Source organism: Conger conger, chromosome 10, assembly GCF_963514075.1.
Source record: "Conger conger chromosome 10, fConCon1.1, whole genome shotgun sequence".
In the NCBI taxonomy this organism is placed as follows: domain Eukaryota; kingdom Metazoa; phylum Chordata; class Actinopteri; order Anguilliformes; family Congridae; genus Conger; species Conger conger.
This window is the reverse complement of record NC_083769.1, coordinates 16650716-16678367: the sequence shown is the minus strand read 5'-3', so window position 1 is coordinate 16678367 and position 27652 is coordinate 16650716. Positions and strand designations below refer to the sequence as shown.

The 27652-nt window shown below is 45.5% G+C and overlaps 1 protein-coding gene across 1 annotated transcript in view; it reads left to right on the top strand.

The window, feature by feature from the left end:
* Positions 1 to 27652, top strand: part of LOC133138221 (phosphatidylinositol 3,4,5-trisphosphate-dependent Rac exchanger 1 protein-like) — a 112974-nt gene that overhangs the window by 23731 nt on the left and 61591 nt on the right. The window contains exons 2-8 of the mRNA XM_061256798.1: positions 6673 to 6738; positions 9433 to 9555; positions 15160 to 15264; positions 17330 to 17431; positions 18979 to 19140; positions 22792 to 22925; positions 23180 to 23295. Of these exons, the coding sequence (XP_061112782.1) occupies positions 6673 to 6738; positions 9433 to 9555; positions 15160 to 15264; positions 17330 to 17431; positions 18979 to 19140; positions 22792 to 22925; positions 23180 to 23295 (808 nt within the window). The remainder of the gene's footprint in view (positions 1 to 6672; positions 6739 to 9432; positions 9556 to 15159; positions 15265 to 17329; positions 17432 to 18978; positions 19141 to 22791; positions 22926 to 23179; positions 23296 to 27652) is intronic.

Here is a 27652-nt window from a genome sequence, read left to right as displayed (position 1 = left end):
GGTCTGGTATCTGTTAAAGCTCTGTTCCAGTGTGTGGATGGGTCCCATGGTCTGGTATCTGTCAAGGTGCTGTTCCAGTGTGTTGATGGGCCCCACAGTCTGATATCTGTTTAGGCACTGTTCTTGCGCATGGTTGGGCCCCTGGTACACAGCAGATCTGAATTTTAAATTGAGGAGAAAAATGGTTCAGTATCATTTCAGTGCAAGTAATATTATGCACTGTGCAGTTCAATCTAGTTTGTGAATATAATAATTATATTTCGGATAATTTCCATGTAGATTTCCCCCAAATGCACCTTTAGCGATTTCACAGCCATGAAATGTCCGACAACTTTCTAATAAGTGCTATACCTCTGGTTTAATGGGCTGTAAGGGCTTCTCATGACAGCCTCCTCCTCCTAGATGTCACTCGCCCGGTTATGTTTAATAACGGCTGCCATTTTGTAATCCCTTATTATTGAAGAGGGGTTTGATGTTTTTCTGTTACAGGGCACCAAGGGACTGGCGATGTAATGAGTTTGCTGACATGGCCTCTCTGGGGGAGGGGCCCATTTATTTAAACGAAAGTAATAAAAACCCATTTCCAAGGCAATTCCGGTGACAAACGCCGGCCTGCCAGTTAGGAGGAGACCATGGAGAGATTAGAGGGAGGGAGGACGAGGAGGAGGCTGCAGTCCCCGAAGACAGATAGAACAATAATATCGCTGTTATTTATTTCTTCGCCACGGGAAGCTAACGGAGACAAATCTGTACGGCTCGTGGCTTTTTATAGCAGCGATTTGAATGGCGTGGCCAGTGGCTATGGGGACACAGCTGCAGCAGATATATTTTATACTAGCTCATTTATAATAATATTATTTTCTATTAGCTGTATTATTTTCTAGTAGCTTCCTAGCAGGCCTGTCTGCTGTTGTATTTAGCCATTCATTTTACCAAGTCCTTAACTTGACTCTGCATTAATTTTTTTATTGGGAAGAATACAGAGTCACAGCTCCAGTGTTTGTGTGTGGGTCTGTGCATCTGTATTTGTGTGTTTGAGTGTGTGTATGTGTGTGTCTGTGTGTGCGTCTGTATTTGTATGTTTGAGTGTGTGTTTGAGTGTGTGTGTGTGTGTGTGTGTTTGTGTGTGCCTCTGTATTTGTGTGTTTGAGTGTGTGTGTGTGTGTGTGTGTGTGTGTCAAAGTGCCTGTTGGGTTTTGGATGACCGCTTTCACAGTAAATAATAATCAGCTGACCGTGCTGTTCCCGGCACGGTGACACTTGTTATGGTGGAGACGCGGCTCTGTGGAAATTATAGAGGGAGGCGGTCGTGCGTCAGGTCGGGTCCTCGCAGACCTGTGAGTAATAACCTGCGGTGTTTGATGCGCTGCGTTGTTGGAAAGCCCTGCGTCTCCTCGACCCGCTGACATCTGCGCTCTCTCTCCCCCAGGCCGGCCGTTTGCATATTGGGTTTCAACCGCCCAAAGAGCCAGAAGAAGATGCCCCTCATCACCCTTCCCCCCTCTCCCCTCCAACTCCTGTGTCCCTTATTGATGGAGTTGGTCACTAGGGCTGTGCTCAAAAAGTCGATATTCCAATACATCATAACTTGCCTCTCGACACTCCCATATTGACACAGTGATTGCTGTGGTAATATATTTAATTAATTTCCATGAAACCATCCATGTGCAATTCTGTTGCCTATGTGGACCTGCTTTCAGTGAATATGTTTAAGCATGAAAACTAATCATTCATGAACTCATAACTGTGTGTTTGTAATGTAATGTGTGAGAGCTTTGGAAACAATTATATGGTTTTGTTAGGTTTTATTGTATCCAAACCCCTTTATCTAGATATTAGGTTGTTGCCCCTTATTAGGATATTTTGTTTTATTTCAAGATATGTCATGACCCTTTTCCAGAAAATTGTAGGGTAATTCTGTGAAAAATCACTCAAACTCAAACTGGCAATTAAGTATTTTTGTCCTCCCTCTCTTTGCAGTGAATATCTCACGCAATCACACACACTGGTGCCCAAGGTACATAATGCAAACCACAGTGACACATACTGTATGGCAATAGCAAAACCCCAATGAATGGCCGTATCCCTTAAAGCTCAGTGACTGTCCTTTTGAAGTAATTTCTGACCTTACCCATTAATAACGCCCAAGTCAAAATCACCATATAGGAGAAGCGATTAGCGTCCTCTTTGAACGCAGAAATCCCCAAACGAGTTCTCGGTCGGGGGCTGATGAGGTTGAGCCCAAGTGGGTTTTTAATTGGCGGAGTCATTAGACTTGATCCACTTGGCCGTAAACGGAGACCCGTCTGACTTACGGGAAGGCAGGCGTGAATAATGTTTGAAAGAGCAAAGTTCGTCCCTTGCAGTGATGGTGCTGTTGAAACAGGCCGCCTTTGAAGTTGTCTGCCGAACCCGTGCGGGTTTTACGTGGAATGGAAGGCTATGAAGAGGTTAGCGCACTGTAGACTAGGAGCTTAGCGCACTGTGTGAAGAGCTTAGCATGCTCTGTGTGGTTAGCACATTGTGAAAGGCGGTTAGCGTGCTGTGGGCGAAGTGGTTAGCATACTGTGAAGAGTTTAGTGCATTCTGTGTAGTTAGTGCGCTAACATCTCTTTTATAGTGTGCTATGTGAGGAGATTAGCATATTGTGTGAAGAGGTTAGCGTACTGTGTGAAGAGGTTAGCATACTGTTTGAAGAGCTTAGCATACTGTGTGAAGAGCTTAGCGTACTGTGTGAAGAGGTTAGCGTACTGTGTGAAGAGGTTAGCGTACTGTGTGAAGAGGTTAGCGTACTGTGTGAAGAGGTTAGCGTACTGTGTGAAGAGCTTAGCATACTGTGTGAAGAGGTTAGCGTACTGTGTGAAGAGGTTAGCGTACTGTGTGAAGAGGTTAGCGTACTGTGTGAAGAGGTTAGCGTACTGTGTGAAGAGGTTAGCATAGTTTATGAAAAGGTAGCGTACTGTGTGAAGAGGTTAGCGTACTGTGTGAAGAGGTTAGCGTACTGTGTGAAGAGGTTAGCGTACTGTGTGAAGAGGTTAGCATACTGTGTGAAGAGGTTAGCGTACTGTGTGAAGAGGTTAGCGTACTGTGTGAAGAGGTTAGCGTACTGTGTGAAGAGGTTAGCATACTGTGTGAAGAGGTTAGCGCACTGTGTGAGGGAGTTTGTGTACTGCACGCTTTCATAGATTTGCTTGGACTGTTAAAGGTGGAAGCTTGCCTCTCTTCAACAGAAACCCGTCAACCTTACAGTCACCAGTCTGGCTCATTAGGTTTGCTAGATTAGATCATGGTTGGCGATAACATGAATATTTGTGAGTAATAACCCAACCGCATAGGTCCATAGCTTGTCTGATTTCTCAACTTCACAAGGGGGAAATGGTAGCTTTTTTTTTTCGGATTGAGGTAGGGTGTTTGGATATTTTGGTTGTTGCTGTATCTGAGTTCGGTCAGGCTGAAAGGGAATGTGATGTGATCCCGAGGAGGGAAAAGATCCCTCTGGCTCTCTCAGGCAGTCCCGAAAGGTTGGAAGGTTGAAGTTTGGCACGTTGGTCTAACAAATTTCCAGCTTTCACTTGTAAATTATTCATCTGTGTGAAGACCTCATCGAAAGCAAAATGATACCCCCCTTTTTTTTTTTTTTTTTTTTTTTTTTTTTTTTTTTAACACCTCTCTCCATGCTGAATAATTTAGTGAGCTGTCACAGAACACCTCAGTCCTACTCTGAGGGAGTCGCCCTGCTATCCCCGAACCTCAGATTTTACATCCCATCGGCTAGTCTTCCAAAGTGCTGATCCTGATTGAATACCAGGCAGTATGTACCTTCATCTAAACCAACGAAACCACTTTGCTGGGGGTGGGTAAACGGTTGAAAAACACCCGTTTTGTTAAGGGCTTCGGTTCTCTGTAGCGTGTGTGCGTGTGTGTGTGTGTGCTTGTGTGCGCGTGTGTGCGCGTGCGTGTGTGCGCGCGTGCGTGCGTGCGTGCGTGCGTGCGTTGTCCTTCTGAGTTGTGACGCTCTGAAGGCAGAACTTGTTGTTCTGAGGCTGAGGCAGGGTGGGCCGGGGAGGGAGGGATACTGAAAGGATGATTCTATATTAAGAGCTGAAAAACGTGAGGATCGATCCGCCGTTCGCCGCTGACACGGTCTGGACGCTCGCTGCCAGCCCTTCTCTGCTCCAGCTCCGGAAGCCCGGGTGAAACCTGACCACCCCACTCCCACCCCCACCCCCGCTCGTGCCCCTCAGAGGGGTCCCCTTGTTCTCCCGGCTGAGGTCAGAGGTCGCGGCTAGGGATGGGCAACACTTGGAAAACCGCTAAAGGGTTACGCGGTGCAAAAATGCATCTGCACGTTTAAACGACAAAGTTTGTCAATTTGAAAGTATTGATGGTCTTAATCGATTGCTGACCATTGATACTTCCAGTCAATTACTGATACATTAAGCAAGATGCATAGCTTTCTGTATGTGCCCCTGCCAGGGAGCTCCTCTGGTCTGGTCCCCTATTGTACCAAAAATGTATTTTTACAAAAGTAATGTGTTGTAGGCTAAGTGTTTCTATATTTAGATATACATTTCCTGTAGGCTTTAAATACGAAAAAATGAGCAGAGATATTAACTGCTGATCAGAAAGTGGTTGTCATGGAATTTGCAGACTGATGGCAACTGTTCTTAAGGCTTCCATTTTTGCAGTATTTGGGTGCGAATCCTCTAAGATCTCAAGTGTTCTTGAACACAGTTCATTCAGCTGAGGAGGTGTATTTCTGGCTGTGCCAGTTCCTCTTCCCCTTTGGCACAGGCCTTGCTGGTCCCCTTTCTCTCTCGTCTGTCCCCCCCCATCACGCATCCCTTTGAAACCCGCAAACTACGCCCCTGCGTTTGTTTACATGTCACAGGCAGGGTCAGGGCTGCCTGTCAGTCACTCAACACACGTTCCTAATCGCCATGACCAAATCCAGATGCCCCTGCTAACGCAGAGACCCAGCATCGGTCCAGAGGGGGTGAAAATGGTGGAGGGGAGTCCGGAAGGGGTCAGAATGTCATCGCGGCACGCGGTTATGGCTGTTGCCGCTATGCCAGTCATGGCAACGGCGGGTGGAGTCCGCCGACCCTCGAGGCCGAAAATGGACCACAGATATGAAATCGTAATCCATAATTCATAATTCTAAATTAATCCAGGGATGTGTTCCCCTCTCTCCTGCCCCTCTTTATCTGTTGAGTTGCGCCTAAGATCTCTGTCAGGATAATTTTTTTCCTCTTTCGATTCTCTTCCCTCGGTGGTGAAAGTTTCAGATAAATTATTCTTCCAATTATGAAATCCTTTTGACTGCAGCGCATTGAAAGCCATTACATGTGACTTGGCCTCCTTATATGTGATGATGTGAAATCCCAAGGAAGTCGATAATCGTTTTTCCGAAGAATTGAAGGAGAAGAGTTTCTCTGTTATGCTTAACAACGCCGTTTTTAATTGGCTTTCTCCTTTACAAATCTTGCCGGTAACAACTTGGCAGCATTTACCGTTGAGTTTGGTGAAATGCATCTATTCCGGATTTGTATTTTGATGGTTGGTTTGCATTGTTCACATCGCATGAGTAATTTCGTGACTTCACGTACACTCAGTGAGCAATTTATTAGGTAGACCTGTACACCAACTTGTTAATGCAAATATTTTATCAATCAGTCATGTGACAGCAACTAAATGCATAAAAGCATGCATATATGGTCAAGAGGTCCAACTGTTCAGGCCAAATGTCCGAATGGGGAATAAATATGATCTTTGAATGTGGAATGATTGTTGGTGCTAGACAGGGTGGTTTTAGGATCTAAGAAACTGCTGATCTCCTGGGATTTTCATGCACAACAGTCTCTAGAGTTTGCAGAGAATGGTCCGAAACATCCAGTGAGAAGCAGTTCTGCAGAACAGTTCTGCCTTGTTAATGAGATTAGTCAGAGGCTACAGCAGCAGAAGACCAATAAGTCTAATAAATAAAAAGTGCTCACTGAGTGTATGTCCTTGCTGGTATTTTCACTGGAGATGGTTACACAAACTCCCGGACAGGATGAAATCTCAGCCTATAAGCAGTGGAGCCCATCCTCCGCTGGCCAGCAAGATTTGAAAGTAGAATGGGTATAACAGAATTGTTACGAGAAATCTATCAATTCAGTCAAATAGGTTGAGTGGCAAACAGTTGAGGTATTATTCTCATATCTCATGTATTACTCGTATTTATTAGGAAACTGCATGTCTGTTTCTGCCGCATGGTAAGTGGCTAAATGAATGCTATGCCATGTAAATGAGATGATTCCCTGCTCATACGTGCTACAGCCCGTGGTGTTTGGTAAAGGTCCGTGACGTGGCCGGGTTTCAGTGTGAGGACGGCGCTCCAGGTTCTTTATTTATTATGCTTGTGCCTTTCTTTCAACCGTGAAACCAGGACCACATGTCAGAGAGAGAGAGAGAGAGAGAGGGAGAGAGAGAGAAGAGAGAGAGAGAGAGAGAGAGAGAGAGAGAGAGAGAGAGAGAGAGAGAGAGAGAGAGTGAGAGAGTGAGAGAGTGAGAGAGTGAGAGAGAGAGAATGCGTGTGTTGTTTTTCCCCCCGCACCCCACACGCACGGTAACTAGAGGATCGTTATCGACCGTAAACCTCGTTCTTCCCCTCCTCTCTCTCCTCCCCAGGCCTTCCTGCACAGGATCCAACAGACCGCTGACGACCAGCAATGCCTCTCCCCCGAAAACGTGAAGGGTGATCTCGCCGCTGTCATTTCCACTTCCTTGTTTGTCTCTGATGCTGGGGGCGGGTTTCACTGCGGTCAATCCGCAGTGAATAAATATGCTGTTTATGTCTTTCCAAAAAATGCAAGCTTACGATTCGATTATGCTGATACTATAATGACCTGCGGGCCCCAATTATTTAAATAATCAACCCCGGTCCTTTCCCCCAGGCACTGGGGAACTCTAATAATAAATAATGATTCGCGATGTGGTAGATCAGACCAGGCTTACCGGTTTGCTAGTAAATTAAAGCTTGAGCTATAGCAGAAATGAAGAATGAGCTCATCTTACATTAATCCTTCTTTCTGTAGTAAATATGTGCAGAGAGCACATTATCAGAATGCAGGGAAAAACTTATATTGCCATATATTTCAAAACATATCATATATATGGAAATATATGGTCACTCCTGATATATTTCTTTAGGCCAAGTGCCCATTTGTAATTTCATATATTTAAGGAATATATTGCGATATACATTTTAATATATTTTTTCTGTGTCCTTTAAATGAGAGGACAATGCGCTCTGCAGATGAACGAGGGCCGTCAGTTAAAGCAGGTCTCTGACGGGCAGCGCGGGGCCCTGACGGGGAGCGCGGGGCCCTGACGGGGAGCGCGGGGCCCTGAAGGGGGGGCGCGCGGGGACCTGACGGGGAGCGCGGGGCCCTGAAGGGGAGCGCGGGGCCCTGACGGGGAGCGCGGGGCCCTGACGGGGAGCGCGGGCCCTGAAGGGGGGCGCGCGGGGACCTGACGGGGAGCGCGGGGCCCTGAAGGGGGGGCGCGCGGGGACCTGACGGGGAGCGCGGGGCCCTGAAGGGGGGCGCGCGGGGACCTGACGGGGAGCGCGGGGCCCTGAAGGGGGGCGCGCGGGGACCTGACGGGGTGCTCGCTCTGGGTGGCGCGGGCTGACGTCCGCCCGAACGCAACCCGAGACCTCCCGCGTTCACACTGCTTTCTCCTTCCCAAAGTCCCGGAGGCTGAGATTTCGTCTTTTTGTCTTTCCGTCAAGGCGAATTTGCGAGCTTAACGCGGAAAAATGGGGTTTTGACACGGTCTGGCCGGCGTTTGTCAGACAGGTGCATTTTGGGAAGATGAAGCACTGTCCTCAGGTGCTGTAAGTGGATCTGCTTGAAAGGCTGCTCGAGCCGTTCTCTTTGTTCCGTCACAAATATTAAGCTGTCTGAGGGACAATAAAACGGGGACGGCATGTTACTGCCTGAGAATGACCTCCACCAATCGTGGAGCACATTGGCAACAACCGATGAGACTGACACTGACAGTGATTGGTGGATGCTTTCAGGCTATACTTCTTGGCTTCCTTTGTGTATTAACCAGGAGGTAGTGAGAATGCAGCAAGAAAGTATCCAGTTATAATCCTTCTATTCTATTCTATTGTTCTATTGATTGTTACCAATATACTCTGAACTCTGATTGGTGCAGCTCTTGTGTTTTCTCCCAGTAAGGTGATGCCAGGACTGTATTCCTCTATTTCAGCATATCTGAGGAAGGCCACTTGGGTGGCACTTGTGTAGTTTCCCAGACACGGATTCAGCCTAGTCCTCGACTAAGTTCAAAGCCAATGGAGATTCTTCTTACAAAACTCGCTTTGGACTGAGCTTAATATGTGTCTGTAGAACACACCTCTCCCATCTAGGGCAGAAACGGGGCCTGATTGGTGGAACTCCTGAGTTTTCCCGCTTCCCGCTGGACTCTGGCGGATGGCCGTACTGAATGTTTTTTTTTCCCGTGTTGGTAGCATCCATATTAATGAGGCGCTCTGAGGGCCGGGGAGAGAGGGAGCCGGAGGAAACAGCTCTGGCTTTGTTTCACGACTCTGAGGGGCTCTGAGCTCCACTGCAGAGCTCTGTCACTGCAACCGTGTGAAACCCTGTCCCCGAGAGAGAGAGAGGGAGGGAGAGGGGGAGAGAGAGGGAGCGATGCAGAGGGAGGGATAGGAAGAGAGAGGGAGGGTGGGAGGGGGAGAGAGAGAGAGAGAGAGAGATGCAGAGGGAGGGATAGGAAGAGAGGAAGGGAGGGAGGGGGAGAGTGAGAGAGAGAGATGCAGAGGGAGGGTTAGGAAGCGAGAGGAAGGGAGGGGGAGAGAGAGAGAGATGCAGAGGGGGGGAGAGGGAGAGAGGGAGAGATGCAGAGGGAGAGGGAGGGAGGGAGAGATGCAGAGGGCGAGGGAGGGAGGGAGATGGAGGGAGGGAGATGGAGAGTGGGAAAGAGGGAGAGCGAGAAGGAGAGAGGGAGAAAGTGAGGGAGAGAGGAGAGAGGGAGAGAGGTGCTTTGTGAACATTACATAGTGCTCATTATGCTATGCCTGTTCACATGCAGTAAGACTGATAGGTAAATCAGGTAACCATCTAACAAGGAGGGAAAAACCAACACGTATTTATTTGAGATTAATCACAGGCTGTGAATGTGTGCGTGTGAATGTGTGCGTTGGTGCAGACTGTGTGTGTGTGTGTGTGTGTGTGTGTGTGTGTGTGTGTGTGTGTGTGTGTGTGTGTGTGTGTGTGTGTGTGTGTGTGTGTGTGTGTGTGTGTGTGTGTGTTGTGTGTGTGTGTGTGTGTGTGTGTGTGTGTGGTGTGTGTGTGTGTGTGTGTGTGTGTGTGTGTGTTTTTCAGCGAGCTGCTAACACTGGCCTCTGTGTGCTTGCAGATCCTGTTCTCTAACATGGAGGACATCCTCCATGTCCACCAAGAGGTGCTGGCAGCTCTGGAGTCCAGCCTGATGCCCGAGCCCCAGCCCCAGCATGCCCTGGGCCACGTCTTCCTCAAGTTTGTGAGTACACACTCAGAGCAGGCCCTCGCCTTCCTCCCATACTCTCCTCTCCCCTCCCTCCCCCGGACACAGAACCCCTCTCCTCTCCCCCCCCCCCCCCCCCCCAGGACACAGAACCTCTCTCCTCTCCCCCCCCTCCCCCAGACACAGAACCTCTCTCCCCCCCCTCCCCCGGACACAGAACCTCTCTCCTCTCTCCTCCCCCGGACACAGAACCTCTCTCCTCTCTCCTCCCCCGGACACAGAACCTCTCTCCTCTCTCCTCCCCCGGACACAGAACCTCTCTCCTCTCTCCCCCGGACACAGAACCTCTCTCCTCTCTCCTCTCTCCCCCGAACACAGAACCTCTCCCCCCCCCCCTCCCCCGGACACAGAACCTCTCTCCTCTCTCCTCTCTCCCCCGGACACAGAACCTCTCTCCCCCCCCCCCCCTCCCCCGGACACAGAACCTCTCTCCTCTCTCCTCTCTCCCCCGGACACAGAACCTCTCTCCCCCCTCCCCCCTCCCCCGGACACAGAACCAAGCTGTGTTCTATAGTGCACCGCTAAGTGAGCACTATGTTCACAGAAACGCACTGCGGTAGTTGGACCTCTAAGCATGCAAACGCACACACACACACACACACACACTCTCTCTCTCTCTCTCTCTCTCTCTCTCTCTCTCTCTCTCTCTCAGACACACACACACACAGTGAAAATGTTACACTTGCTTAAATGCCTTGTCAGAGTCACAAACCCCAGGCTGCTTGAGTTAAGTTTCTTTTTTTCTGCAGATAATGAAAACAGTCTGGATCTAGAGCAGCCTGGCCTCATGTTTTATTTATAGAATAAAAGATAGAAGAATGCTTTGTTAAAGTAAACTGGGGACAACATGGCACAGCATTTCTGTATCAAGAAAAACACTTACCGTAAACTGCAGACCACATTTGGCACTTTTATCTGAAACAGGATGAAGTGTATCTCTATGTAGACTGAAAGAGAATGGCAGATAAGCAATGACAAGGTGGTCACAAAATGGTGGCTCGCCTCTGCTTCTGGACGTGGATTTATATTGATAAAGCTCACATTTAATTTTGAATTCTTGTAGACCGCACCTGTGTACGGCCTACAATGTAAGCACGCAAAGCCCTGCATTGTGTACAGAAATAAGGCTTTAAAAAGTCCCAATGACAAGGTGTTGTGCCGCACTCTATGATGTTATTTCTTTCATCTGTTACTGAAGAACTGCAGAAATGCAGTGTTGGTCACAGCTGAAATTCTACAGCCAGTTACGGTGCTGGCGGAAGCCCTTCGTCAAGAGACCTCAAATCTGTAACCCTGCACCCTAGAGCCCGCGATCTGTCAGTAACCCCCCCCCCACCCCCCACCCCCTCGTACCAGCGGGGTCACCCCCCCCCAACCGTCTGTCTGCCGCTCTGCCCCCCTGACACGAAGATCAGAGGAAGGGGCGCTGGCCGCCCTTCTCTGATTTGATTAACCCCGGAGACCCACCCTCGGGGATGAAAGCGAGGCAGAGAAGCTTCCGGAACAGCCCGGAGAGCTCTCTCCCTCGATCGACCCGTTCATCTGCTTCATATCCCTTTTCGTGTGGGGACGCTTAAAACGTCTGAAACAGCAGAAGCTCAGGCATCGTGACCAGGATATTTGCGGTTGAACATCCAGACTTGGACTACTTCTGCCACATGCGGGAATCGCTCGAGTGTATTTACAGGGACCCTTACTGAAATAGAATATGCTGCAGTATACTTAAATAAAATACAGTGGGCTCCAGAATTATTGCCACCCCTGACTGGCAATGCACAAAAAAATAAACAATATAATTATATGACAATATACGATGGACGATCCGGCTAGACAATGACCCAATGCCTCAAAATCCATACAGAAATGGTTCCGTCACAACTCGGTACCGCCATGCTGTGAGACGGCAGTGCTCACTCCACCACTGTGTTGCATCTACCAACATATCACCCTAAAGTCCGCATTTATTGCAGTAAATTCCATTTCTATAAGGGCGGTTGTGCTGGATAAGGGCATTTTCTAAGCAGATAAAAAAGCGGAAATTATGCAACTCGCTTCAAATATACGTTTAACTTGGCTTGACGTTAGGTCAAAGCCAAGTCTTTTATCTTACTTCCATTTCTGGTTCAATATTCGAGGGCTTAAATGGCTTAAACTCCACCCATGTGGAAAGGCAACATGAATAAGCTACAGCTGGCCTGTGTATGAACCACACCATTTTAGGGTGCTTTTCATAAGTCAATATTAGCCCTAATACTGCTCACACAAACAGTCATTTCATTATAGCGATGCTTTTTGTGCCTCGTTAGCTGCCTCAGTTTGATAGTATTTTGCAGGTATTTGCATCCTCACCAGCTCTGAGCTGTTCAGAACACAACTCCCTGGAGGTCATGGATAAAATGCTCCCTGTTGGGATTATAAACTGGTTTAAGCTGGTTTAAGATGGTTTAAGCTGTGTTTTCAACACTTCTAGCTGGTCGTTGCTGGCCTGTGGGTGGTCAAAGCTGGTCTCTTGATGGGCAAAGCTGGTTAAGCTGGTAGAGTATGCTTATGGTGAACTGGTGGAGTAGCTGACTATTTACAATAGGCTGGTCAGCTGGTGGACATCTGGTCGACCAGCTAAACGTGTCAAAAACACTGCTGAAACCAACCTGTGCAAATTTGGCTGGTTTAAGCAGGCTGGTTCAACCTGTAATTTTCAGCAGGGCTGTGTTGGGACTTGGAAAGAAAGATTTGCTGGACATTCTTTTCAAGATGGAGAAGGAAGGAGTATTTGGGACTGCTGTAGCCATTGAGCAGATCTCCTTAGGCTCCCAGAATGGTTTTATTTCACATACATTGATTAAACTACATGATCTATTGACTGCGAAGCTCTGTGCGAGCAAATAACTGACAGAATTCGGCAAAGTTTTCTGATTAAGGAACGCTGGGTATCTATCCGTTGAGATGAGTTCCGGTTGTGTTAGCGGCGACAGCATAATTTCGAGGGGGGAAGAGATGTCAGGAGCCAGCGACAGAGACGCTCGGCCGGTCAGACGTGAGTGAGTATCAGAACTGCACCGCCAGTCCTCCTGGCACGCTCTGTAAGGAAGAGGCACTTTCATCTGTCTTCTGTCAGTTAAGTATTCCTTTTCTCTGAGATAAGGAGGGGAGAAGAGACACATTTGGTCATGCGTCTCTGACAAGCTCATGTTTTTCATTTATTTTTTTACAGTTTTTCACTTTCCAGTACCTCACCTCCAAAAAAAAAAAGTGTTAGGATGCGTTTTTTCAGCTAGAATCGGACAGCCGCATTGTTGCTTCTACCAGCAAACCCAGAAAGGGAGGTTTGGCACTCATTTCCCATAATGCTCTGCACTGTGCCCGTGAATCTCTTGGCCTTGAAATTCCTGTCAAATCGCAAGTGGACACACTAACGCCTTCGTTGCAACCTTCTCCGGTGATTTGGCCGCCTGACGGCATCCTGAAGTTTGTTTTGAAATATCCTAAATAAAAATTATTTTCTTAACTTTCGCTGCTGGTGGGAATGTTGTATACATTTACAAGGGCAGGCTTTCTGATAAACTTTAAGGTCACAATCCCTGCAGTATGTTCCATGAACGGATTGATTTGTTTTATCTTTGTTACTGCTTTTTGGTAAATGGGCACCTCTTCCTGCAAAGCATTGTGGGAATGGTCCCAAATGTTCTCAAACTGCACTGAAATTAAGAAATTCTGTGCTGGCACCGTGGGGTTTGTGTGTTTTTCATATGTAAAAACGTATAAAATTTGTAGCGCCTGCTAAAATTTGTAGGTCAAAGTTGAGAACAAACCCCCAGTGCACTTTACTCCGATTGCCTAATAAATGGCCTCTGTACAAATGCCTGTTGCCGGATTTAAAGTGGAAATGAGCTATGGCTCATTATTTCTGCATGTATGATATCACATATCACTTTAGCTTCTGCTTCGGCGGCTGTGCCCTGCGCACGCTCTGAGAAGAGAGCTTCTTTTCCAGAGCATATGCCAGAACAGATGTTGAGGCTCTCCGAGGTTCGTCTTTATTTAGCTGCCGTCTGAGGCTGCGGCGCTGGGGGCTTTTTCGCGTAGACTGGGACGGTGTTTACCGGCCAAACAGACTCTGACAGGCCGTGATCTGGTCTCTGAGGGAGGGGGGGCGACAGCGCGTAGCCCCTGCGTGATGCAGAAGGGAGATTTGTCGAGTCTACAGGTGAAAGTCCGGAAAAAACCCCACTGAAGATACGAATCTTGTCGGTTTATAGACAGTGACCACAGGGAAATGCTGATTAAACTCATTTTTTTCGAATTACATTTAAAAGTTGGTGACTGGCAATAACGCATGCTATTTATCATGGAAACCTTACTTATATTTGTGTTTTTTAATTTTTTAATTTTTTTATAGTTTTTTTTATAGCTGAAGAATGCCTGAATTGGTTTAAAGGTATACTTTTGCTATGCGTTAGATCCTTTTCCAGGCTGTTCTATTCTGTCACCTAATGCTGGTGATTTCCAGCTGTCCGGACCCTGGCAAAAACACGACAGATTGCCTGCATGCTGTTGTCTGTACTGTACTGTACTGTACTGACATAAATATTCTATTGGGGGCTGCATTTACTCTGTTGTTGGTGAATTCCTCGAGGCAGCACGACTCTCCCCGTTCAGATGTCCGTATAAACATGTGCTTTGGGATCGATCGCACTCTGCTCGTTCAGCACAGAGAGGCAGTGTGTAATGTATCCTTCAAGGGTATCTGTACATAGGCTCCATGGGGTAGGATGTCCAGCACAAACCTGGTCTGAATGACATAGGGGTTAGGTTTCTCAGCCCAGCTGCACCAGAGAGGTGTTTTCTGTCTATACAGTACTGTGCAAAAGTCTTAGGCACCTGTTTAACATTCTGTACAGATCTTTCAAAAATAATTCAGTGAAAGGTCCTAAATAATCTTACTATACATTTTATATTACATTTTAGTAATTTGGCTGAATAGATCAAATCAATATTTTTTGTGACCACCCTTCGGTGTTAAAACTGCATCACTTCTCTGAGATAGCCAACGCTGTCCTGCAGTTCTATAAGACAATCAGCAGGGAGGCTGTTCCTAGCATGTTGGAGAACTTTTTAACAACTAAAGTCACCGTTCTTCTGCAGACTTTGGTTGGCTCCTTGCTTCTCATCTCAGACAGCCTTGATCAAGTTTTTATGTAAAAAGTTGTGAATTGCTTGCAGTAATCTGTTACTTTTTTAAATTAAATACAAAAATGTCTCTGTAAAATTACATCTTTTGGAGAATGAATATTTGGGAATCTCAAATGTGTTCTTTTATACTAACACACAATACAAAAAATAAACATATATAATAAAGGTTGGGTGCCTAAGACTTCTGCACAGTACTGTATATTTTGTTGTTTTAACTATAGCAGGCCCTTTTTGAGGGTTATCACCATTGTGCCAGCAGGTGTAATTTTACTGTTTATTTCAGTCGTTGTGACAAAGATTCTAAAGCACGACCTTGGCCCCCAAGCTTATTCATTTCCTCAAGCATTGTTTTCATGCAAATGACATGCATTTTCATCATTGCAATTTCAGAAAAGCAGATTCTCCGTGTACGGGGAGTATTGCAGTAACCACGAAAAAGCACTCCGACTACTGATGGAGCTCAACAAAAACCCCAATGTCAGGACCTTCCTGTTGGTGAGTATTGTTTTTTTTTGCCTTTCTCTTTCACTATGCCTTATGAGAGTCAGTGTCAAGGGCAGCGGAGTGAGGTTGCTCAGATTGATTTCCAGATACCTGGCCCGTCATGATGATTGATCACTGGATGTCAAAGTTCACATGACTTTGTGTTGACCGATGTCTCCTTGGAAAAACAAAAAAACCTTATGGTTTCTCTGCGCAAGGGCACATGAAACATGCTGAAAATGGATAAATGAAGTGGCATTTTGGTCGTCATAGTGAGCTCATTGCTGCTACTTGGGTGAGCTGAGTTCTACACAGCTAGACCCACACCTGAACTGCTGAACTATTGGGCTGTCTATTTATGACACCAGCAGTGTTTTTAAGGTCATTTCAAGACTTGTTTATACATTAGTGTGCAAAAAGATTTTTGGGCACCCCTGGTAAAACAGCCTTTTACAATTAATACCTAAGGGAACGCAAGCGAACCTGACCTCTAAATGGTTAAACAGGACCCTTTTCCTTTTTTAAAATAATTTATAAACAGTAAATAATTACATTAAAAAGTAATCATGCTGCAAAATTAGCAGAAAGGTCTCATGTTTAACTGTACCAATTAGAGTTCGATCACATACAGATTCATTGTAACAGACATTTAAACCAGGGGTGCCCAAATTACAGCACCCCACTGTAAACCCCTGCAGTTGAATACACCACTGTGCTAAGAGAACCATGGTGACTGTTATGCAAGGTAGTCCATATTCATTTAAAAATATATATTTAAGATGGCGTTTCATTCAAATAAACATGGGAAGACTGGACAAGTGAGATCTTGTTGGGAGCTTGTGGGAATGAGATGCAGATTGGGATGTGCCCGGTCTACTTCTCCTCGCGGTGGTTCGGGATTTGAAATCAAATAGCTTTAATAATGCATGAATATTAATAATAAATAAATTAGCTTTGGTTCAATTCTGAGAGCTGCCACTCACAGTTGTCAGGCTGCTCACGTTTTTCCAAAGTCATAGAGGACGCTTGTCATGGTTCCTCTCATATTGCGTCAGGCAGTAAGAGCAGTTGCCTGGCAGTCGGAGGGTTGCTGGTTCGATCCCCCACCAGGGCTGTGTCGAAATGTCCCTGAGCAAGACACCTAACCCCTAAATGCTCCTGACGAGCTGGTCGGTGCCTTGCATGGCAGCCAGTCGCCGTTGATGTGTGAGTGTGTGTATGAATGAGTGAATGAGAAGCATCAATTGTACAGCGCTTTGGATAAAGGCGCTATATAAATGCCAACCATTTACCATTGCAAGCAATTATATGGAAACATTTTTTTCTCCATATTTCATCCTCTTGCACCTTCAAAAATAGAAAACACTACATTTCAGAGATATTGCAATTCACTATAATTCTGTATTTTCTTCTGGGCCAGCTGGACCAAAAATAGATTTGATGTTTTACAGTTCTATTTAAGTCTCTCAGGGTTTTTTATTTAAGCGGTGATGAATGAGTTGGGCGTGTAGAGATTGGTTACTTTCTAAACTCTCAAAATGTTGTTATTGTTAAGTCGCCAATGAGATAGGCCTAAATGAGCTGAATGTAAGATTGAATATTTTTAAAAAGATTAAGACTGATATTAACAGCAGCGATATTTCCTAGGTGTAAACCAAAGGAACATCAACACGGACACATCCAGACAATAAAGAAATATATAATAAACACAAAATAATGCAAGAAAGCAATGTAGTCATCTTTGAGTCTTCAATTTCCATATTTATGAGAAATTAAGCATCTGATTGAAAAACATGCGCCATTTTGAGTTGAATTGTGCTTTCCTGAGCAGGTGTTCCTACTTGTTCCTCCTCTATCAATCTCCTGGGAGCGAGGTTCTTCCTTGTTATCGGAGGTCGTTGGAGGGATAGCGTTATTGATTTTGTGAACCTCATCAAATCGAAGGCGTTTGAGAAATGAGAAATGGCACGGTCTGCGTTCATTCAGGCCCGCCGCCTGCTGTGTACCCTGTTACCCAGGTACTTCCTGTGTGTCGCACCAGAACTGTGTTTACGTGTCTGTTTATTTCTGTCCCCAGCACTGTATGGTTCTGGGAGGTAAGAAGACGTCAGAGGTTCCACTGGAGGGGTACCTGCTCTCACCAATTCAGAGAATCTGCAAATATCCCCTCTTGCTAAAGGTAATGAAACCCTCTTTCCCTTCACCTCCCTGGATTCAGGCACTGCTTGATACTTAATAGACCCAATAGAGGATTACTGCAGTCACCAGATTTGTTTTTATTGTGTTTATGTATATGAAAATGGCTCATCCGGAGAGCCCGGGATAATAAGAACATATGGAGTTGCAAAGAAATAAAAATGTAGTAAAATGAGTATAAACTATATGGCAGAGGGTCTCTGGGTTGCTGTGTAAAGTTATGGATGAAGGCTGACTGAATTTCAGAAGATTGCATTGATATTATCTTTTAATATAATTGAAAGGTTCCGTTGAAAATTATAGCTACTTTTTAAATCCATAATTTCAATTTCTATTCATTTCCCGAATTTAGTTAATTGAGGTGTAACAGATTCCAGCTTTACTACTTAATATTCAGGCTGAAGAAGAAGACCAGATTAACCTTGACACCTTACCCTTTCAGTCTATGTTGGGTATTGTTAAAAAAAAAAAAAAAAAAATGTAACCATGTTGTATCTTCTTTTAGGTTAGCCAAATACATTTTTTTACCAGAATGATCCGGAAGGTGCAGTTAAAATGTCCCTATACCTATACCAGGGATCAGCAAATCATGGTCCTTGAGGTCTGAGCACTGCTGGTTCTCCACTCTCCCTTTACCTGGGAGTCAGGTGTGAAGACAGTCTGTCCTTCGGTAGAACTACTTGTTCAGCTAATTACCTGGGTGAAAAGAAAACCAGGGCCAGATTTGGATTCGAGGTCCAGATTTGATGATGGCTGACCTATGCTAATTAGACCCATGTCCCATTATAGGTCTGAAAAACCTGCTTGGTGGACTTGCAAATCCCTCGTCAACAAAAACATCTGCTTAATTAAAAAAACATTCGGTGAGATTTTAATGAGTCTGCAGGTGTTTCTCTGTCAGTTTGTTTTTCTGATCATCCCTTCAAACACACAGAAGCGGCGCTACCGCGTGAAGGTGCCTGTTAATCTTCTGCTGAGGGTGGGACTGCCTGTTTACTCTGCATACTTAAGATCTTTGTTCTGTTAGCTGTGCGAGAGTTCAAGGCCTTTATTTGATTCGCCAGGGAAAAAAGCTTGTACAATTGTTTCAGCATTAGGAATTGTTTTACAATTATTTCTCTTTTATAACACAGGATATATGCACCGACTCAACTAAGGATATAAGCGCACTCAACACGGGATATAGGCATAGACTCGACACAGGATATACGCACAGACTGAACACAGGATAGAAGCACAAACTCAACACGACAGGATATGTGACAGTGGCTGGTAAAGGGGCATTTGGCTGTGGTCTGAAAATAAAATACACCAGATAACCACATAACAGCTTGTACAGTGATGTTTTGCTTCCAGGGGCTACACACAAACAAATACACACCACGAGACTATACTGCTGTTGCTTATCTGACACGATTCGCCCACAAGGGCTGAACAGGAGCCCCCCTCCCCCACCCTGGGGTTGGAACCCGAGGTCCACTGGGGACGGTTTGGGTGAACACTGCCTCCCCCCCTACCCTCCCCCTGCAGGAGCTGCTGAAGAGGACCCCGAAAAAGCACTTGGACTACCCGGCGGTGGAAGAAGCCCTGCAGGCCATGAAGGCGGTCTGCTCCAACATCAACGAGACCAAGAGGCAGATGGAGAAGCTGGAGGCTCTGGAGCAGCTCCAGTCGCGCATCGAGGGATGGGAGGTGAGAATCCGCCCGCCTCTGCCGCGCCCGGCACCCTGCCCGCCAACACGCTCCTGCGCGCCGGCCCGTCTGCTGCACCGCCCCTTACTCAGTAGATGTTCCTCCAGACCAAAGCAGGCACATGATTCTTAGCCACAGCGTGCTAAAATGTCAAAGAAAGACCGCAATATTGGATTAGAGTGCGCTGAACTTTCTAATGCCGATATACTGCTGACATAACAATCACTTATGGTGCTTGAAAGTTTTTGAAATGAGTGAAACTCGCCAAAAGAAACAAACGAAAAAAAAAGGACAATTTTAACACTTAATATGGCTCCTAGTCGAACATTAAGTTGTAATTTAAGGCTGTAGTTCTCTGTGTTAGGGGTTGTAAAATGTTAATTGCTGCTACCGGTCATTAACACAGAGCTATACATATGTCTACTCTTAAGAAATTAATAATAGTAATAATGAACCTTCCAAAATGTAATTAAGAAATGAAGACCCTCCTATAATGCAGTTATCCGCTATAAGCTTGTCAGTTAGCATATCAGTTAGCCTTCTCAATAGCACAGCTCCTGCTGTTTCCTCTGCAACAGGTTGGTTTTGCTAGCTGCTTTAAATAAGACCGAGAGGGCAAAGTGACTGGTGTAAAGTTATGTAAATATGGTGCTCAGGCCAGTTTTACCTGTTAGCGAGTATTGTTTAGGTTGTGACCACTGAGGTATTTGTCCTGGCTTAAATCAAACATCAGCTTGGAAAAAACTTTTTAGGTGAATTGATTTGGTGTGGGCTTGGCATGATGTTGATGACCGCATGCAACATACCCTAGAATATTATGGGCTAGTGTTGATTTACATCCAGGGGCAACAGGTTGTCCAATGAGAGGCAAGCATATTGACAAACAAGGAAGTAAGTCTGTAGACCTTAACATAGTCCTTGGGTGAAATTTCCATCCATTTCATCCATTACTGCAACAAACAGGAAATGGAAAAGAAGTAAAAAAATTTTAAAAAAAGTGTTGCTGTTGATGCTCACCTTACCACCGACAGTGCAGTGGAAACACCAAACTTTTGCACTTTGGAAAATGTATCCTCGTGCCCGCAAGCTGGTGTCTCCGGAAACCACACTGTATTTCGAAAGAAGCCGGCGTCCCCTAAAACGGGCCTTTCGTATCTGCCGGGTCGTTCCACGGTGTGTCGGCCGCCCGATCAGGAGCTCCACTCATCGCCTGCACGCCTCTGTTTCGTTTGGACAAACCGCCCACGGGAACCAGCACAATCGGCAGGGACGGGCAGCAAGCCCACAGTGGAAAAGCGGGCCCTGCCAGTCCCCGCCTCAAGCGCAACATTGCGGACCTAAGACAAGAGCTCTCCGTAGGCGGTACTGAGTCTGTACCCTGTATGGTTAAAAGGTTAGAAGGTTAGTTCAAAGGAGTTTATATCTGGGGAAACACATTATCCGTGGGCATGTGCTTTAGAAACTGCCCGGGTGAACTACGCAGTAAACGCCCATTTCCAGGCACCAGTGATGTAGCCTTTCTCAACTCTGACCATGAATTTAAAAAAAACGTCATGATTTCAAAACCTGACATTTCATTCAATGCTTGTTGTTTTACAAGTAAACACAAGTCATGTACTTTTTCTTCTCAGACTCAATTTCCCAATGGGCAAGCTCTGTGCAGATTTGCATTAAATTGTAAGTCAAAGTTAAGGATAATGGTTTATGGGCATGGCCACAGGCAGGTTTAACTGTTCATATGCTGTATGCGGTACACTATAGTGCTACCAGGACAATATCGCTGCATTGCTCATGTTCTGCAATTGCACCTAATCAATGCTACATCATTAACTGTTTGTGCCTCAGCGGCAGGGACTGCCTATTGAACTGTGTAGGAAGATAACTTTTTTTGGGAATATCTTGGATTATTTTTCGGAAAGCAGTTACTGATCTAATAGCGAATGGGATGGATTCGATGGCTTCCGTAGCCTGAGAAGACCTCTTCCTGCGTGACGATGAAGGGGACTGTGATGAACACTCATGGGTCTCCACGCCCCCTCGAAGTGGCACGACCACTTCAACCGTGTCCGGTCCCGGTCAACGCAAACGGTTTTCCCAAATAAGCCATCTCAGCAGTCCGTACATGGATATGGTAGACTACATTCCTACCCATGTTAGTTTAAAAAAGGCTAACATTTGTGCATTATGATGAAATGATATGACAAAAAAAAACGGGAATGTCTTATTAAAGAAGAAACTGGATTTGTATGCTCACAATAATCTGATTTTTATACTAAAATATCCTATTTTTGTCTGAAAGGCTTAGATTGTTTAGGGAATTGCATTCATTTCCACACTACATTGATTGATAGCTTCATGAGCCTCTTATTGGCTGAAGTATCATCAAATTCCCCTTTAATTATCACCTTTTTAATAGTTTTACAGTTTGAGCCTGTAGGTAGCCTGTAGCGTAGTGGTTAAGGTACATGACTGGGACCCGCAAGGTTGGTGGTTCGATCCCCACAATAAGATCCAGAGCCATTGGGCCATTGGGCCCTTGAGCAAGGCCCTCAACCCTCCTTAGTATAATCAACTGTAAATTGCTTTGGATAAAAGTGTCTGCCAAATTATATTACATGTAATATGTAATGTAAAAATCTGTGTTTTTCACTCTTTCACATTTGACAACAACCAGGATTTATTTAAAAAAAGGCCATTCAGAGGTCAGTTCATGTTGGATGGAATCCCTCTTACACATCTTGGTTTAGAAATGTGCAAATTCTAAAGATTTTCATTTCTTTTAAACAAATGTGTGCTGTTCTGAAATTTTCCATTTTGGGGCTTGCAAAAGCATTCATTAAGCAAGGCATCACCGGTTGAATGCAAATTCAACCTGCCTCAGACGGGAACAAATGTCAGTGTAAAAGAACAGTTAATACCTTCACTCAGGACAGCCAATTCAACCTGTCTCCCGTTATTTCTGGAAATATAATTTGAAGAAGATTGTCTTTCAGATTAGATCTAAACACTGCTTTTTTTTTTCCCCCACTCAACTCTCCAAAGGCAAGTACGCGGCACCGTGGAGTCATACGTAGCTATGGGGGGGGGACTCTTAGGAACTGGTTTGCCTCTGTTACCTCAATTAAAAGTTGTATCTGCGGTAGTGGTGCTTTGTGGGATATGCGGTGCTCCAGGAACATCTGCTCTCTGTAAACCTGAGCGCAGATAAGGGCGTGCAGATGTCTTCAGAGACCGCTGTCTGGCATGCTTTAAAAGCCTCCCTGTTTCCATATTTAGAGAGGCGCATTACCGTTCTAATGTGACCCCGGCTCATGGGTTTGGAAGTTGTCCAGCTGATGGTCATGGCCAAAAGAAGGTTGGGAAACCAAAGCAGCCAGGGGAGCAGTTTTCCCAAAGGTCGCCGGAACATTCCACCGAGCGACTCCAGAGTCCGTCCAGAGGGTGGTGCGATACTGTGTGTGGCCTGTAGGGTGTGAAAGAGTCACTACCTCCTGTAGTACTGTGTGTGGCATGCAGGGTGTAAAATAATCAGTGTCTTCTGCTGTCTGTGGGTGGCCTGGAAGTTGTAAAAAAATAGTCACCTGGCTAACAGAGGAGCAAAACTGGAAGAAGAAAAAAGGTGACTTTCCATGTTTGTGTTTATTTTCACAGGGAACCAACCTGACAGACATTTCTACTGAACTGCTCCGCCAAGGTAATTTGCTGAAGATCTCCGCCGGGAACATTCAGGAGAGAGTCTTCTTCCTGTTCGACAACCTGCTGGTGTACTGCAAGCGCAAATCCAGGTGAGGGGGGAACAGCACTCGCTTTAATCCTCCTCCAAAACTCCTCCTCATGGCATGCCCAGAATCTGGCCGCCCACAATTCCTGTTTATGTTTCCGAGCTCATTCCGAGTCGTGGAACCGGCCGTCGGTCGGAAAACGGCGGTGAAAGCCGGCCTCTGTTCCCGCACGCGGACGAGAAGCTGAGTGAAGTCGGCCGTTGTGCGCGACGGCTCTCTGAGTGATCTCCACCTCTCTCCCCCTCGAATACACACAGGGTTTCAGGAAAGAAGTCTACCAAGAGGACCAAGTCCATAAACGGGCCACAGTACATGTTCAGAGGCCGAATCAACACGGAGGTGATGGAGGTGGAGACGGTGGAGGATGGAACAGGTTTGTAGCAGCACTCTGACTCTGTGACTGGGGCAATTCATCTGGGGTAGGAATGAACCGAAAGGGCAATATATCTTCAGTTACCACAAGGGCTATCAAAGGACTGCTTTGTCATGATTTTTTCACATGCTTATGATGTTGTTGATCAGATCAGTCCTGGTCCAGTCCAGTCCATGCTTATTCCCATGTAACTCTGCATACTTAAGATCTTTGTTCTGTTAGCTGAGTGGGAGTTCAAGGCCTCTCTTTTATTCGCCAGGGAAAAAAAGCTTGTACAATTGTTTCAACATTAGGAATTATTTCTCTATTTTATGACACAGGATATAAGCAGAGTGGTCTCCTTTGTCACTAGCCACTGGAAGAATTACCTGGTGCCAAATGTAAATAATAAAAACGCTAAGGCGTGGTGTCTTTCCTATACGGGACTACACTGAAGTGTGCTAAATATGCCCTGTCCACTCATTCATTATGGCTACGGTGGCTAATGCTAAAAGAAGTGCCTGTCTCTAGATCCCAGGAAGTAATGGGGCATATGAACAAAAACTCCATTTGGCACTGATCATCTGCATTGTGGATGAGGTAAAAATCTATTCCGCAAACCTTCCAGATTATGTTAAGAGAGACTCTGATGTATCCTTGGGCCATCATTGGATCCGTACCAGAACGAAAGTTTTGCTTTCAAATCTTAACATGGCTGTCGTATTTCCAGTTTGGCCCCAGTAACATGATGGATCTAATAAATGTGTTCTTACTGTAGCTTTGACTTCCTAATGCATAAAGAAAACATTGTAATCAGAAAGAGTTTGGTATTGATTACTGGACATACCTGACTGGAATAGCACAGAAAGCTGAAATGTTTTCTGTTGTTTTTAAGATAGTCGTGGATTTGACTGTAGGCCACAGTCTCTCCTGGCTGTAATTGAATTACTCTGTTGGGGGGTAAAAAAGAGGAGGTATCCATATTTTTCCCCTCTAACAATTTTTTTGTTTGGTTTCATTGAAAGCAGACCCATTTGTTATATCTTAGCGTGTTTTGCTGTGAGCCATCCTGTTAGCTTAGATGTGCGTTTTGCGTCCTGGCTGAATGCGGGCTCTTTGCTGTCCCTTTAAGCCTCGTCTCCTGTAACCTGATTTGTTAATACGAGCCGCGCTCTGTGAAATGCTCCGAGGGCATCCCCTTTCGACAGGAGCGCCGTAGGAAATGCAATTTTGTTTGATTGATTGATCAATTCATTCTTTCATTACAGTGCTCTGTCACGAGATTTCAACCTACGGTTGTCAAGGGCGACGGGAGGGCCTGGTGTCAGTGGCACGTGTGCGTGTGCGTGTGCGCGTTGTGTGCGTTGTGTGCGTGTTGTGTGCGTGTTGTGTGCGTGTTGTGTGCGTGTTGTGTGCGTGTTGTGTGTGTTGTGTGAGTGTAGGGGAGGGGGCTATGCACTCAGGAAATATCTCATTTTTTAAAATCCCTTTTTGACCAGGTTTATTTGTGTCTATGCAGCTGGGTATGATAGACACCGAGAGGACGTATGTTTTTTCCAGGTGAAGTCAGTTCACTTCAATTCATTTGACAGAAAAATTGGGGTCAAGACTGGTCCTGGACCCCTAAAGAAGTTAAGGGGGAGGAGGGGGAACTCCTGAAAGGAGTCTGGAAAAAGAGGGGAGCCCGTCCTCCGTTGGCTGGCCCAGTGTCAGTAGCTATGGTTCGGCTGAATGGTAACGGGGAGGTAATGGGAAATCTATCAAAACCAATAGACAAAGCAGCAGCTTTTCAGCCAATAGATGGTGAAAGCATACCCTAAGCAAAGAAGTGTATTTTAAAGAGTCAGAATACTGAAAGTGACATGGAAAACCGTTACAAACACTTAGGCACAGTGTTCATAAGTGTGAAAGCAGCAGTAAACCCCTGGAAGATGCGTGACACTTTTACCTTGATATTGTTGTGGTGCTGTAGCGAGCAGCTGCCTGTTTACGAGTTGGAGGGTGTCAGGGCCGGGAGGAAGTGGCATCTCCGCGCTGTTTGCCCGCGTTCTGTCGCCATGGCGACGCAGGCGGAGCTGAGACGGGCACACAAACACTGCCGCCACACAGAATAACCGCAGAGCCAAACATCTCAGCTCGCTCATTTTTCATGACAAAAAAATGGAATGCATGGCTCGGAGTGGTTTTCACAACAAGCAACTTTTAAAAACAGTCAGGTGTCAGGTTTTCTGTTATATAATGAATACTGCCAAATGAACATGAAAACATTGAGAGTCTTGCAGTTTCAATGGCTTACATTTTCTTATTTTATATAGAACAATCTTGAGATAAAACTGGTTGCAGGCCAACCAATTCTGTGAATATGGAAGTTACGTTTGCTGTATTCAGATTAATTCCCTCTTATCATATCTCTCTGAATATGATCCTTTTTTACTTCCAGGAATCAGTCATTCAGTGAAGTGACCTTTGCCAGGAAAATAAGTCGGATCGTATCTTATTGGTAACTCATCTCCAGAATCTAATAGATTGTCTTAGAGCGACCAACTACATAACTGCCACTATGGAGTTTTCGAAATCTTTGCAAGTCTGTGTGTTTTTTTTGAATAAACGGAACATTGAGTCGGAAAAAAGACATTGATGGCAGTTCAGTGAGACTTCAAACTGAAGCTCTCAGTAAAAAGACACCCAGTGTTCGCTTCACGTTTGACCTACCCAGCTCACTCAGACTCATGCGAGCGGAAGAGTTGAGGTGAACACTTGGCGTATCACCCTCATTTCCTGAGATGTTTTTCGCAGACCCACGTGAGTGAGCTTCTTCTACACGTGACCTTCATGGGTCCTCTCCACCTTCAGTGGGGTTTGTTCTTCCCTTCAGGCCTCATAGATTAAACAAGGTTCTTCTTTAAGCAGCTTTTCACCCCCTATGTGACATCCAGTGTCGAACAGGAGCTGCCTTTTAAATGTGATTATGAAATGGGAGAAATTGCTGTGTGATTGGGTTGGAGCACTGTGTTCAAAGTGTGAAGGGAATTCTAAAAACACCCCAGGAATGCCCCAGAATGTCTGGGTCTGTACAGAGCTGACACACACATCCTCAGCCCAATCCCAAGCTTTTGCTTAATGCATAAGACTGAATGTGGTACGGTGGTGGCTTTGGGATTTTAAGTTGCCATTTTTCACACATGGCCTGCTGTACGATGTCGGGAAAGTCTTTCTATTAATGTAATAATATATTGGCTTTAGTTTCATCTTAAACTTTATTCACTTTTAGCCTGAGCTTTAATTATATTAGCTTTAGTCACAGCTGAAAAGGAAGCACCAACATTTTGGGGGAATATGCCTTTTCCAAACTGAACCATTCCAAATTGGAGATTGGGTTAAACTCCAATAAGGAATACACCTTACAGCAACTCCGAAGCTGTCTTATTTACATGAGGTATGATGTGTTTTTGAAATACATGTGCGGGAAAAAAATAGTAAATATGAGCACTCAACCAGTGGAAGATTGAAGAAGATACATGTGTAGATTAAACCGTCAAACTTCTCCGAAAACAACATCAATTGAAAACAAATCGTCAATTTCAAATACACATGACACCTCGTGTAAATAAGACAGCTTCAAAGTTGCTGTAATGTGTATTTCTTCACTTTGAAGGGGGTAGGCTACTGACTCCTATAGGCCTCAAGTCTTTGCTAAGTTAACACGTTATGCTAACATGGAAATTTAGCCAGTGAATGCACAAAAATGAAAATTAAATCAAACCTCGTCAGTCAGAAAAAAGGTATATTTCCCAAAATGTTGGTGTTTTCCTTTAAACGTTATTAGCTTTACCATCATCTTATACTCTATTGGCTTCAGCTCAATCATGCTCACATCACAATGTTTATCCCAATCTCCAATTTGGAAGAGTTCAGACGAGCATGTGCACATGATGTCAGCCACACTGTGGTTCGCCAGGCAGGCCTACACAGACGTGAGTCAGAGGAAGACACTTCATCTGCAGCTCAACAGGTACAGGCTGGGGTTACTGGTGCGCAATGAGCCCAGCCAACTGAAACCCTCCAATAACAGGGCATTGCTCTGGCCAATCATGCATATCCATCAGTCAGTGCTGCTGGTAGAGTCTGGATATGATACCAGTTTGGGCAGCACAAGTAGGGTTGGCTCCAGCAACCCAGGGTTCCTTAGCTAATGGCTCTTTCCTTCGTAGCTGTTCACCCAGGGGCCTATGGGTAACTGTTAGTGCTATCTGCTAGTGGCATACTGTGTGGCCTGTAGTGTGCAGTATATCCATCTTGCTTAAACTTCCTGCATGCCTAGATAGAGGAGTTATTTGTGAGACATGGCTGAAAAAATACACATTTCCCACTGTAAAAG